At 40.3% G+C, this 13,528-nt stretch overlaps 1 protein-coding gene across 4 annotated transcripts in view; it reads right to left on the bottom strand.

Moving 5' to 3' along the window:
- Positions 1 to 804: 804 nt before the first annotated feature.
- The window catches only part of mffa (mitochondrial fission factor a), a 29,249-nt gene continuing 16,525 nt past the window's right edge, over positions 805 to 13,528 (bottom strand). Inside the window, exons 5-7 of one of the 4 annotated variants that reach the window (XM_078410356.1) lie at positions 10,570 to 10,632; positions 4,876 to 4,960; positions 807 to 2,199 (exon numbers count right to left, since the gene is read on the bottom strand). In XM_078410356.1, the coding sequence (XP_078266482.1) occupies positions 2,068 to 2,199; positions 4,876 to 4,960; positions 10,570 to 10,632 (280 nt within the window). In that variant the 3' untranslated portion in view covers positions 807 to 2,067. Of the gene's footprint in view, positions 2,200 to 4,875; positions 4,961 to 10,569; positions 10,633 to 13,528 lie in introns of all 4 variants that reach the window. The other 3 variants (XM_078410354.1, XM_078410355.1, XM_078410357.1) reach the window with 3 other exon arrangements.

The raw sequence follows: 13,528 nt of genomic DNA, 5'->3' as shown, positions 1-13,528 counted from the left end.
AAAAGTCTTCATGCAAACTTACTTTTAAATGGCATCATAATGTAGGAAGAGCAATCCCAAGATGCACCAAAATTAGACAGCCAGACAAGACATTAGAACCACTAACATGGTGGTTGGAGTTGGGATTTTAAATTAATTTTAAATGATTGTAGGATTAAAAGGCAGATCAGTGGATGGTATATCTGTTGATGGGAGGGAAAATATTGTGAAACAGCCATAGATCACTGTTAATGCATTATATATTTTCAGGAAGTGCCAGACAGGTTAAGCAGCATCTATCAGTGGAATGAATGTCAGGTCGATGAGCTTTCACCAGAACTTGGAGAAGACAGGAAGGCGCAGAGGCTGCTGACTCTAAAGTTCACACAAGCTTTTCTTCTTCTAAGGGTGCTGTCTGTACAGAGTTTGTACATTCTCCCTGTGACCACGAGTGTTTTCTCCGGGTGCTCCCGCTTCCTCCCACATTCCAAAGAAGTGCAGGTTTGCAGGTTAATTGGCTTCTGTAAATTGACCCTATTGCATAGGATAATATAGGTGATCATTGGTCGGCACAGACCCGGTAGGCCAAAGGACCTTGCTTCCAACTGTATCTCTAACCTAAAGACAAGATGGTATTTATTAATCAGCCTCAAATGCAGATTATGAGCTGCTGGACTTGTTGGCTATATTAGACTATATTCATCACATTCACATGGATCTGAATAGTCACACGCAACATTACCATTTCTACCATACCTTTAATATATTTTGGGGCATTATTTAACAAGTCTCAAGCATGTGGGATAGGTTTCTTTCTTTTAACAATGCTAGTAATACTGTGCAGTTTAACCACTCAGTGTAACCTCTTCTTTTATTTTAAATTTTCAAATTGCCACAGGAGATCCGAATTCATACTTTCTGGAGTACAGATTCAGGCCTCTGACTTTCTAAGCCTGTAAATATGTCTTAGTTTGGGCAACAAATATAACAGGTAAACTATACAAAAAAATTTAATTGTCACTCAATCAACGTGGGGGAAAAACCACAATACTCAAATTTAATTTTCTTTACAGCCACATTGTGTGTAGTCAAATATATATACACACACAGTTGTACTTCAGATAATCCTGTGCAAGCGTGTTCACATAAAAAGTCACAATAGGGAAAAAAATTGCCACATAAATGATTTACACTATGTAAATCTAGTACATTCTTTTCAATATATTTGCATTCAATGCCCCTTCAATAAATGCCTTCAACACAAGGTCAAAACGGTAAATTTGTACATCAGCAGGTCAAAATCAAAAAGATACACTGTAAACATTTGTTTGATCCGAACATTAATGGAATATTTTAGGTAAAGGCTACACAATGACTGTTTTCTTTCACCATTCATAGTAAATATATTCCTGCTTTCCACCCAAGTCAGAAGAATTTTTGGGGCGATATTACTGCAGTTATAGTAATTGATCAAAAGTCAGTCATATTTTTAAATGACAACTGCCATACATGGTAACATTCAAATTTAAAAACTCATTAATGTGGTATATATATTTTTGATGAACGCAAAAGATTTGACTTGGCCCACATTATTCCATTCAAAATCAATGCAAAAAAATATATGAAGGACCCATAACCAGAAAGTCTACTTCATTTCACAATGAAGAAAAATACAATTCTCGACATTGACATGTACAGCTCCCAAAATCTTTAAATATAATCTGTCAGATTTTTTTTTAAATGGACTTTGTTCCTGTGCTGTTCTGTAATGTTCCCCTGGATCTACTGTCACTCACACATCAGGTTCAGTAACATGTTTAAAAACTCCTGGAAGCTACACATTCCCTAATTACTGACATGCAAAATGAGTTTTAATAAAGTAAGATAATAAATATTTAAATTTGAGGCAACAATAGATTCTTTCGCCCACATGATTCCTTTCCCCGTGTTATATGGAGTGAGCAATCAGTGTAAGAACCTGGAGAAAGTCTATCTTGGTGCAGAAGAGGCAAAAGCCTTTGTGGCAGCAACTGTTTTTGAGAAAACTGTTGTTCATTTAGCAAAATATCTGATATATACAGTGCTCGCTCAGCGTCGGAGCCAGAGCCAGCTATTGATCAGCCAGAACCCGACAGTTACTGAGTACACAATGATTTCCCGGCGAGTACGTTCTCTGTTTTCTTCCTCAAGAAGTTGGAGCCGACGATTCAGTTTAATTATCTGACAGAAAAAAGAGTAGAAAAAATTAACATTGGGGAGAAATATTCCAAACATTCCTGTGTGATGCAGGTTAAAACAAGAGTTTGCGTTGTATTTTTACCCCAAGAAGATATTTTTAATAAATTGGGAGTGATAGGATATAGTAGTAGCAAAAGCATTATTTATTTTTCTTCCTTTGCCTCAAAAATAAACTTGGATTTATACAAACTTCTTTAAAAGAGCAAAATATCTCAAAAGACTGCATAGGCATGCTATTAAATAATATCTTATATTGAACCTCAATGGACGTTAAGTCAATTGACCAAAAGCTTAATCAAAATGATAGCCTTAAATGAGTAAAGAATTCGCAGAGGCAATTCCAGAGCTGTGTCTTGGTAGCCAAACTTGCAGGTGATCACGTGATACAAACTGGAAAATGCACGTATTGTCAGAGTTTTATGGCTTGTGATGATCACAGATATTAAGACAGATGAGGCCATGCAGGAAATCGAAAACAAGGATGAGAATTTAAAAATTGAAAGGATTGTTTACAGAGAGCCAGTGTAGGTCAGCTGATAGGTGAATAGGTCTTGGCAGTTGGTATGTGGTGGCCTGAAGCTTATGGAGGGTAGAATGAGGGAAAGATGGTTGGGAACATGATGGAACAATCAAATCTGGGTATGAATGAGAAAATGAGAGCCAGGGACGCATTTGTGGGTGGAAATAGGCAGTCATAGTAATGGAGTGTAGACATCAAGTGAAAAACCCTCAACTTGAAGTCAAATATGGTGCAAGTTTGTGAAGAGTCTGCTTTATTTACAGATGTGTGATGATGAAAGGGAATGGTTTCTGGGACCAAAGATATTCACAGCATCAAGCAGTTATCAATGATGCTCCTCAAATAACCTGTCAGTATCCATACCTCCATATAAACATAGCACAAAAAGTAAGGAAATTTGTGTTTGGTAGATTATTTCTTTGTTGTAACAATGCTTCTTGGCAATAAATCTTATACCGTTGGAAAGCCTGTTTATTTCCCTTTTAAATTGTGCCACATTTGTAAGGAACATGCATTTGTGGGATGAGCAGCAGAGCCGAGTATGTGGGTTGCGCCCATGAAAAATCTGCCAAATCTTCTCTGCCAATGCCAAACAGCTTATTCTGCAATTCACTCTTGTTCGGTGTTGTTTGGTGGATTGGATGATTGAAGTCTGAAGACATTGGCAATTTAACAATTTATTCATTTAATAAACAGGAGCCTCAGTAGCGTGTGGAAGAACCATACACAGCCACAACAGCCTGGCACCTCCTCCTCATGCTGGTCACCAGCCTGGTCACACACTGTTGTGGGATGGCATCCCATTCTTCAACCAGCATTTGTCGCAAGTCAGCCAACGTGGTTGTGTTGGTCACTCTGGCACGAACAGCACGCCCAAGCTGATCCCACAAGTGTTCAATGGGGTTGAGGTCAGGACTGCTGGCAGGCCATTCCATCCTCTCCATTCCCAAATTCTGGAGGTAGTCTCTGAGAAACCCTGCTCTGTGGGGGCGAGCATTGTCATCTTGGAGGATAGAGTTCGGTCCCAGACTGTGGAGATATGGGATTGCCACTGGTTGCAGAATCTCATCTCGATATCTCTGCATTGAGATTGCCTCCAATGATGACAAGCCTCGTTTTTCCAGTGAGGGAGATGCCGCCCCACACCATCACACCGCCTCCACCAAAAGATGTTACTCTATCGGTGCAGCAATCAGCATAGCGTTCTCCACGTCTTCTCCACACTTTGACCCTATGATCCAACTGCCGTAGGCAGAATCTGGACTCATCGCTGAACATAACATTCCTCCACATGTTCAGGTTCCAGTGCACGTGTTGCCGACACCTGCGCAAACGGGCCTGACGGTGAAGGGCAGTCATGGCAGGCCTCCTGGCAGCCCTATGAGACCGGAGATCGGCTGCGTGCAGTCTGTTCCGAATTGTCTGGGCAGAGAGCCGTCGGCCATATCGTGCTGCAAACCTTGGCTGCAAATCTGTAGAAGACAGCCTACGGTTCCTAAGTACTGACAGGGTGAGGAAACGGTCTTCTTCGGGTGTCGTCTTCTTGGGACGCCCACTTCGCGGCCTGTCTCTGACATCCCCCGTTATATGGAACTGGGCCTTCACTTTGGAGATGGTACTTGGGCTCACTCCAAATAATGCCGCAACTTGGTTTTTCGGAACACCAGCTTGAAGTTGCCCTATCGCACGGGCCCTATCTAGATCAGTCAAACGTGGCATGCCGATTCTTGGAGCAGACATCTACTGACCACTGTAGCAGGGCCCATGCTCACAGATGCTGCCAATCAGGTGCCAATCAGGCACCCGATTGTCAGCACCTGGGGGTACCAGAAGCTCAAAACAAGAGTCAATAGCAACAGCAGAATAAGCTGTTTGGCATTGGCAGAGATTTGGCAAATTTTTCATGGGCGCAACCCATATACTCAGCTCTGCTGCTCATCCCACAAATGCATGTTCCTTACAAATGTGGCACCATTTAAAAGGGAAATAAACAGGCTTTCCAACGGTATAAGATTTATTGCCAAGAAGCATTGTTACAACAAAGAAATAATCTACCAAACACAAATTTCCTTACTTTTTGTGCTATGTTTACATCTATTCAATGACACCAGGATTTAGAAATTAATTTAGTTTGGTACCTGTCTTCGTAAGGAAATGGAATCCACAAGTGCCACATCATCTTGTGTTCCTTCCAATGTAGGATCACAACTGGAAAGGCTATACCTTCAGACAAAAAGAGATTATCTTTACATTCATATTAACATTTAGTTTTATTCAGCTTTATCAAAAAAGAAATATCTGCAAATGGTGAAATTGTTTCATATCAAAACAGTTATTATTTATTATTTGCCATCTATTCTGGATTCATTTCTAGTCCCCAAACACCATCAGCATGTCTCCAGCCCCACATGTTAACGTTCTTGGCCACTGCTGCAGCACCATCAAGTATACTGATCGCTCTATCCCTCGCCCTCACCTTGGCCAGTCCGATCATCAGACTGTTCTGCTCCTTTTAGCTTACAGACAGAATGAAGTGCGAGACACCAATGAAAATAGTAATACACAATTGGAAAATAGTAATACACCATTGGAAGCAGAGTTCTCTGGACACCCTTGAGTCAGGGGACTGGATTACAGTTCATCCAGCTAAATGAGTATGCCACAGTTGTTACTGATTTCATCAAGAAAAGCATTGATGACTGTGTTCTGACAGACAATTAGGGTTTATCCGAACAAAAAAACCCCACGATTTACACTCTGCAGAAGTCCAGATGCAGGGATTCAAAAACGGTGCTCCTGTAGAAGGCCAAGTATGATCTCCACAAAGCTACCACAGAAATTCCAAAATATGCTGCAGGCTCAATTCAATCAAGCAGATGCCAGGTGACCGTGGTCGGAGCTGAATACAATGGGAGGGTGGGGCTCTTTGGCAACAGTACATTTTTAACCGCAGGCTCATTGCCTTCTTCGCCTGTTTTGAACACAGGCATGTGAGTGAGGTAAAAAAAAGAGGAAACGAGCCGAGTGCTTGCGTGAGGCATACAGCGGAGGTAATAAAATCGGATTTTTTTGAAAATGTACACACAAAATTACCAGTTTCAAGCGTCTTTCAAAGTTAAAATGAACATTACAAAATAATGTGAATATGTCACTGTATACTAATAACGTTTAAGTAAATTTGCACATTAATTGATAATCAGCCCAAAAAGGTGGTAATTGGCTTTTCTGCTGTGTTTTATATTTTAACCCCGTCTTAATTAATTTAGTTATTTAATCTTCCACTTAAATGTAATATTTACTCATTACAGTTCCATCACTAATTTTATGGCACTCTTAGTTCCAGAGCTTGGCTGGTTTATCCAGCCAGCCAAGGAAGCCGGCTATGGGGATAGATTTGCTGTCTTCAGCTGGGCTGGCGTTCCAGAGTCCCGGCTGCAAATTCAACCCATTGATCGGCCACGGCAGTACCGATGAGGTCGAGATTGGCTGCCTTGCACAGCCTAGGTGCCACATTTTCGGGGAGACTTCCAGGGCACGGGGGATTTCTTGTGGAACCCTAGTGTTCATTACAAGTCTATACATCATTTCTTTTCTTTTTTTTTCCAATCCGATTTCTCCATTGGTAAATACGATTTTGGCAAAGTGAAAAACGCAGAAATCATGCAAAAAGCACGGAAAATTGATTTAAAAAACGTGGAAATCCGCGGAAAATTCACATGCCTGTGAACAGGCAAACGATGTGCTATCTAGGCACATCCCTCACTCGCTCTGTCCCATGTTGAACTGTTTGCGTGCTACTGTATGTTTCATTTTTTTCCTTAGTACCTAATCAGATGTACAGCACTTTGGTCAACGTGGGTTGTTTTTAAATGTGCTATACAAATAAAATTGACTTGACTTGAAGTCTGATCTGCTTTCACAACGATAAATTCTTGGAAAGCGGCTGGCCCACAGGGAGTCCCTGGACATGTTCTGAAAACGGCATCAATCAAATGGCCATAGTCTTTGTTGACATTGTCAATCTCTCACTTTAGCAGTCCAGTGTCCCCATCTGCTTCAAGAAAACCCCCGACATTCCAGTCCCCAAGAAAAGTGAAGTGACTGGTCTCAAAGACTACTGCTGGTAGTTCAAACATCAACCATAATGAAGTGCTTTGCAAGCTTGGTACTAATCCACATCTGTGCCAGTACAATCCCAGACAATCTAGATCCTCTGCAAATTGTGCACGGGAAAAATAGGTCTATGTGGACGCCATTTCTCTTGCACCACATTCAGGTCTGGATCACCTTGACTATTAGAACACATGTCAGAATCCTATTCATTGACTGCAGCTCAGGCTTCAAAAACCATAATACCAAATAAGCTCATCCCTAAACCACTGGGCTTTGGCCTTGTAGCCTCCATTGGCAATTGGCTTCTGGACCTTAAGCAACAGACGTCAATAGGTTAGAATTGGTCATAATATTCCCTCCACCCTGACCCTCAATATTGGTCCACCTCAGGGTTATGTGCTTTGTCCCTTGCATGTTCACGGCGATTCTCAAATTTATACAGATGCAGTATGAAAAGCATTCTGATAGGAAGCATCTCATCCTGGTAAGACAAGTGCTCTGCTCCTTTGCCTGAACCCGCGGAGAGTGGCGAAAACGGTCCAGTCCTTCACAGGGAACACTTGCTTCGATCCAATCTCTCTTCATAGTATATTGCAGCAGCAAGGCCGGAACTATCAAGGGTGCCCACTACCCTGGTCATACTCGTTTTTCTCGTCTAGCCTCTACGAGAAGATTCAGGAGGTTGAAAGCATGAATGCCTCAGATAAGAACAGCTTCTCCTCCACTGTTAACCAACAGAACCAAACATCTCTTTCACACCCCATTCCCAGAGGTGCTGCAACAACTCAAGCTAACTTGGTTAGTATTTTATTGTCCAAGGACCCAAGGACATTATTGTATTTTAATATTGCTTTGCGCCATTTGGATTTTGCACTACAATCTTGCACTATTCTGCCGTTTGGCACTCATGACTGTATTTATTGTTGTATTTATCGTTACTCTAAATATTCTGTTTACTGTGAACTTCACACGAAGTATGAATTTCATTGTCTCTTGTATGAGAATAAACTGACCTGATCTAGTTGAAGTGTGTTGCCCCAAGTAGAATTAAATATGCGAATGGAGGATGTGAATAGTGCTCTTGAGTATGAGAATAAAACATCTATTATTTAGTAAACAAACAATCAGACGGTTGCCAAATTAATAAGCTGTTTATATTCTGAACCTCGGGAAGATGATAGATGCACGGAGTCTCTTGCCCACAGTAGGTGAATCAAGGACCCAAGGACATAGGTTAAGGTGAAGGGGAAAAGATTTAATAAGAATCTGAGAGGTATCTTTTTCACACAAAGGGTGGTGGGTGTATGGAACAAGCTGCCAGAGGAGGACGTTGAGGCAGGGACTATCCCAACATTTAAGAAACAGATAGATAGGTACATGGATAGGACAGGTTTGGAGGGATATGAACCAAACACGGGCAGGTGGGACATTTTTGGCCGGTGTCGGCAAGTTGGGCCGAAGGGCTTGTTTCCACACTGTAACGACCTAAGATATGCAAGAACTCTATTCAGTAGAAATAGGCTAGAAACTACCTGGTGTTTACCCTCCCTTAGCAACTGAACTCAAAATGCAACTATCAACTTAATCTTAGTAAATTCGGCATGCCTGATTAATTGGCATTTCCATTTCCACAATAATTTTTTTGTGAAACCTGTTGCAAACAAAATTACATAAACCTTGACCAACCCACATTTACATCCATTCTTCCTACAGATATTTCAGAAAGAATATTAATACTTAATTGCTTCTCCCTTCAACACCAATAGATTTGAACATCACTTTACACACATCATAATCTAGACACTCAACCGATAAATGAGAACATGGTAAAATAATTTGCATCTTTCATTTTACAAAAAATAAAAGCAGGCAGCCTCATGCAATGTACTTGCATACATTGCAATCAGACCAGGTTTTGGTTCTAGCAAACACAATAAGCAAGGCATGTTACAGTCTATTATTGAAGTTGCTCCTATTTCCTACTATTCAGATGGCTTAAAATTTCAAAGTTGCTGATAAATTAATTATTTTTCCTCAATAAATTATTAGTTGTATGAATAATGACAAGTAGGAACTGCCTTCACTGTGATCACTAAACAAAACAGAAAACAAAATGAATCAACAAAGAATTTAGTGTACAAAAAGCAAAAGCGACTAATTTTCACTCTGGTCGCAAATTTCTACGTTCCATTGCTGACTTTTCTCTATCATTTCCAGAGTTCACCGTCTTTATCTTTGGGCATAGGATAGTGACCAATTTCCATTACAAGCTCAGAGATGCCCACATCTACCTCAACTACATTTCCTCCCACTCTTTTTCCTGTAAGGAATCCATTCCATTCATTTGGTATCACTAGCTCTATTAAATCTGTTCTGATACTTTCCACATTGGTGCTTCTGATATGTCTTCTTCCTTCCTTAATCGAGGCTTTTCTCCCGCAACAGTTTACAGGGCTCTGAAATGCATCCAATCCATTTATTTCTGTTTCACTCTCCTCCTGCCCAAAACAAGGATGATTTCCCTTGTCAAACCCTTCCACCAGATTCAGAGACTTTATTCCTAGCTGTTATCAGGCAACTGAATCATTCTACCACAACCAGAGAGCAGTGTTGAACTACTATCTACCTCATTGGTGACCCTCGTACTTTCCTTGATTTGACTTTGCTGGCTTTACCTTGCACTAAACGTTATTCCCTTATCATGTATCTAAGCACTGTAAATGGCTCGATTGTAATCATGTATTGTCTTTCTGCTTACTGGATAGCACGCAAAAACCTTTCACTATACCTCGGTACACGTGGCAATAAACAAAACTGATCCTACTAACAATTAGAGAGCAGTCCTGAGCTACAATCTACAGTGCCCTTCATAATGTTTGGGACAAAGACCCATCATTTATTTATTTGCCTCTGTACTCCACAATTTGTGATTTGTCGTAGAAAAAATCACATGTGGTTAAAGTGCACATTGTCAGATTTTATGAAAGGCCATATTTATGCATTTTGATTTCATCATGGGGAAATTACAGCTGTCCCCCCCCCCCATTTCAGGGCACCACAATGTTTAGGACACGTGGCTTCAAGGCGTTTGTAATTGTTCAGGTGTGATTAATTGCCTCCTTAATGCAGGTATAAGAGAGTTCCCAGCACCTACTCTTTCCTCCAGTCTTTCCTTTGGAAACTTTTATTGCTGTTTATCAACACGAGGACCAAAGTACACGTGACAATAATAAACTGAACTAAACATTCCAAACAAATCGCTCTCTCCACTCCTCACTGGTTCACTCTTTCATTTTGACCCACACCCACTCCTCACACACTGCTAACCCATTTACCTTTCCCTTCTATCATCCAGGCATTCAAACATTCCACAAGAAGCTATGATTCACTTGTATTCCTTCCAATTTAATGTGCTGCGTGCACTGCTCATTACCTGGTCTACTGTGCAACAAAGAAGGCAAACAGATTTGAGATTCTCTTTGATCACTTTATTCTGCAAGGATGGTCCTGAGCTTTATGCTGCCTCCCCCCTCCCCCAACTTGTCTCAACTATTGAGTATTTCCAACTTTTCCCCTTTTCAGTGTAGATTTTAAATAATCTATCCTTCGACTGCTTGCATAACCTGTTGCAACAAGTTACTGATGAGAAACAGATTCCAAAATTGAGAAGGGAAAAGAATGTAGGGCTAATAGTGAAGGCTGCAAATGGTCATATTTACCTGGAAGTGTCAAGCAGAGGGTTAGATGAAGTAGCACAAGTTGACCCTCCACGAAGTATTGTTCTAGTTTCCAGGGGAAAAGAGACAATTAGGACAGATGAGAATATTCAGGACGTAGAATGGCTAAAAGACCAGGAATAGGTACACTTAAAAGAATAAAATAGACATTGACTTAGACAGGTCTCAGATTATTAAAAGATAATGATGCCTGTCATAACAAATGCAAGTAGCATTTATATAGAGCATTTAATATAGCAGAAAAAACTAGGAAAAGAAAGTCTTTACTACGTGATTAAGTTTTTACTATAGACCGTACAGCCTTAATGCCAGTTCCATCAAGCTTCCACAATACAGCCTTGTAAGAATATAATTCTTTGTGCTATCACTACAACTGGAATAACTGAATGAGATTACCTGTACAGCTTCCAAGTGTACGTCCAAAGATTCTGGGCTAAATCAATAGTGAAGCTATGGTGATTGCTTACTTCCATCTGACAATGACACTCGGCTGTATACAGCAAGGCTTCAAGACATGGTTGGAGATTCTACACTGTTGTGTCTTCATAAATACAGTCACATTAATGCTTTATCAAATGCTCTACAAATGCATAATACACAAGGCTAATCTTCAAAAAAACACACTAGGTCGGTGGGGTGGGGGTTGTTTGAGGAACTGAGAGTACACATTTTATATAAATAGTACATATTCAATATTCTTCAAAAATAATGAAATGATGCATATGAAACAAACTGTTGAAATGCACCAGAAAGCAATTTAATTTCTGTCTGTTAATGTCAATCATATCTTTTACTGTATTGATGGCAAGTACACCTCTCTCTCATAAGTTAAATCTATTTGCATTATTGTTTGCTTTCACATTTCTTCAGCTCATGTACAGAATTGGATTTTTGAAATACAGTGAGCTGCTTTGTTGTTTTATCATGATTTGGTTCACTAGCATAGGTGGACAGATAAAGTGGAGTTGGACTGTTTTGTTGCTGCTTGTTTGGAATATGAAACTCGAATCAATGGGGTATTGTAATAACCATGATAAAAATCTGTATTAAGATTTTCATACCCTAGAATTTTGCTGTGGACCACCCTATATGAGCTGCTTGTTGGCCAAACCATCTTAGTACAGCACACAACAAAAGCATATAAATCATCTGCAGTACCTTCTATGCTTAAATAAAAGTTACAACTTTGCTGACAAACATTGACACTGTCAGAATATTCCCTGCGACAAATGGAAAACATTGCATGTCTAGAAAGCGAAGGTTTAAAAATAAATGAATACAGGCAAACTGAAATTACACTTTATCATAGGCATGACAGATGGGTCCAAAATTCACCTTTATGAATAAAAAATATTTTCATGAATTCCCTCCAAAAAATAAATTGTAGAATGTCAAACCTGTATGGAACATGTGCCAACCATTTAGCTCCTCAACATACAAGATTATCCCCATTGAGATGCTCGAAACACAAGTCCTATGAGAAACTGGACCAGTTTTGGTTTCCAAAGCAGAATTGAATACTTGATGAATTGATATGTAGTGGCCCTATGAAAACAGAATTATTCCATTCCATCTTCACAACTGAGCTCCCCTCTCTACTTTGCAGGGCTAGTATGAACAGTACAATAACATGTTGCCGACTGTGATTATCATAATCGCTAGATTAATACACCACATAAAATGACCTTTAAACTGATTTTTTATGGATCAACATGACAAATCGTGAAAGAGAGTGGCGTGCATGATCAGTTGTGATCTTACTGAATGCTAGAAGTAGTGTTGGGGCTGTAGTATGTGTCAGACTTGAGCAGCATGATTTTCTAAACAGGCTTTGTATGTATTAGCATGACAAATCGTTGGGAGTCAATGTGAAAGAGGATGGGGTGCATGATCAGTTTGTGACCTTGCTGAATGCTGGAGGAAGTTAGGCAGTGTGGCCGGTTCCTGCCTTTTTTTTTTACACAAGTAGAAAGGGGTGTTGAAGGACAAAAGGTATTGCGAAGCAGCACCCAGTAACTTTAGATAACCACAATACTAGTAACCACAAATACCAATGAATCAGGAATTTTCCTGCCAGTGAGTATAACAAGTAAAAAATAAAAAACAGCATATTTAAAAGATTAGTTCTTGTACTTTAGAATTGTCTAATATCTCCTGGAATTTGATTTGAATTGTAACAAACCATTGCAAGTGACAAAAGTCGAATTCAATTCACCTTGCATAGAAACATAGAAAATAGGTGCAGGAGGAGGCCATTGGGCCCTTCGAGCCAGCGCCGTTATTCATTGTGACCATGGCTGATCGTCCACAATCAATAACCAGTGCCTACCTTCTCCCCATATCCCTTGATTCCACTAGCCCCAAGAGCTCAACTCTCTCTTAAATCCATCCAGTGATTTGGCTTCCACTGCCTTCTGTGGCAGAGAATTCCACAAATTCACAACTCTCTGGGTGAAAAAGTTCCTTCTCACCTCAGTTTTAAATTGCCTCCTCTTTATTCTAAGACTGTGGCCCCTGGTTCCGGACTCGTCCAACATTGGGAACATTTTTCCTGCATCTAGCTTGTCCAGTCCTTTTATAATTTTATACGGCACTACAAGATCCCCTCTCATCCTTCTAAACTCCAGTGAATACAAGCCTAGTCTTTTCAATCTTTCCTCATATGAAAGTCCCGCCATCCCAGGGATCAATCTCGTGAACCTACGCTGCACTGCCTCAATTACAAGGATGTCCTTCCTCAAATTAGGAGACCAAAACTGTACACAATACTCCAGATGTGGTCTTACCAGGGCCCTATACAACTGCAGAAGAATCTGGGCAGCAACAGGATCTGGGCAGCAACAGCATCCTTAAGGAATTCACCCTTAATTCACATGAAGAAGGTGCTGGCGAGCCACCTTTTTGAAATGCTGCCATTCTTTTGAAGTGCATCTAAAATACT

This window comes from Rhinoraja longicauda, chromosome 13, assembly GCF_053455715.1.
Source record: "Rhinoraja longicauda isolate Sanriku21f chromosome 13, sRhiLon1.1, whole genome shotgun sequence".
NCBI classification, from domain to species: Eukaryota; Metazoa; Chordata; class Chondrichthyes; order Rajiformes; family Arhynchobatidae; genus Rhinoraja; species Rhinoraja longicauda.
The sequence above is the reverse complement of the archived record's forward strand: the minus strand, read 5'-3'. Positions and strand labels throughout refer to the sequence as shown.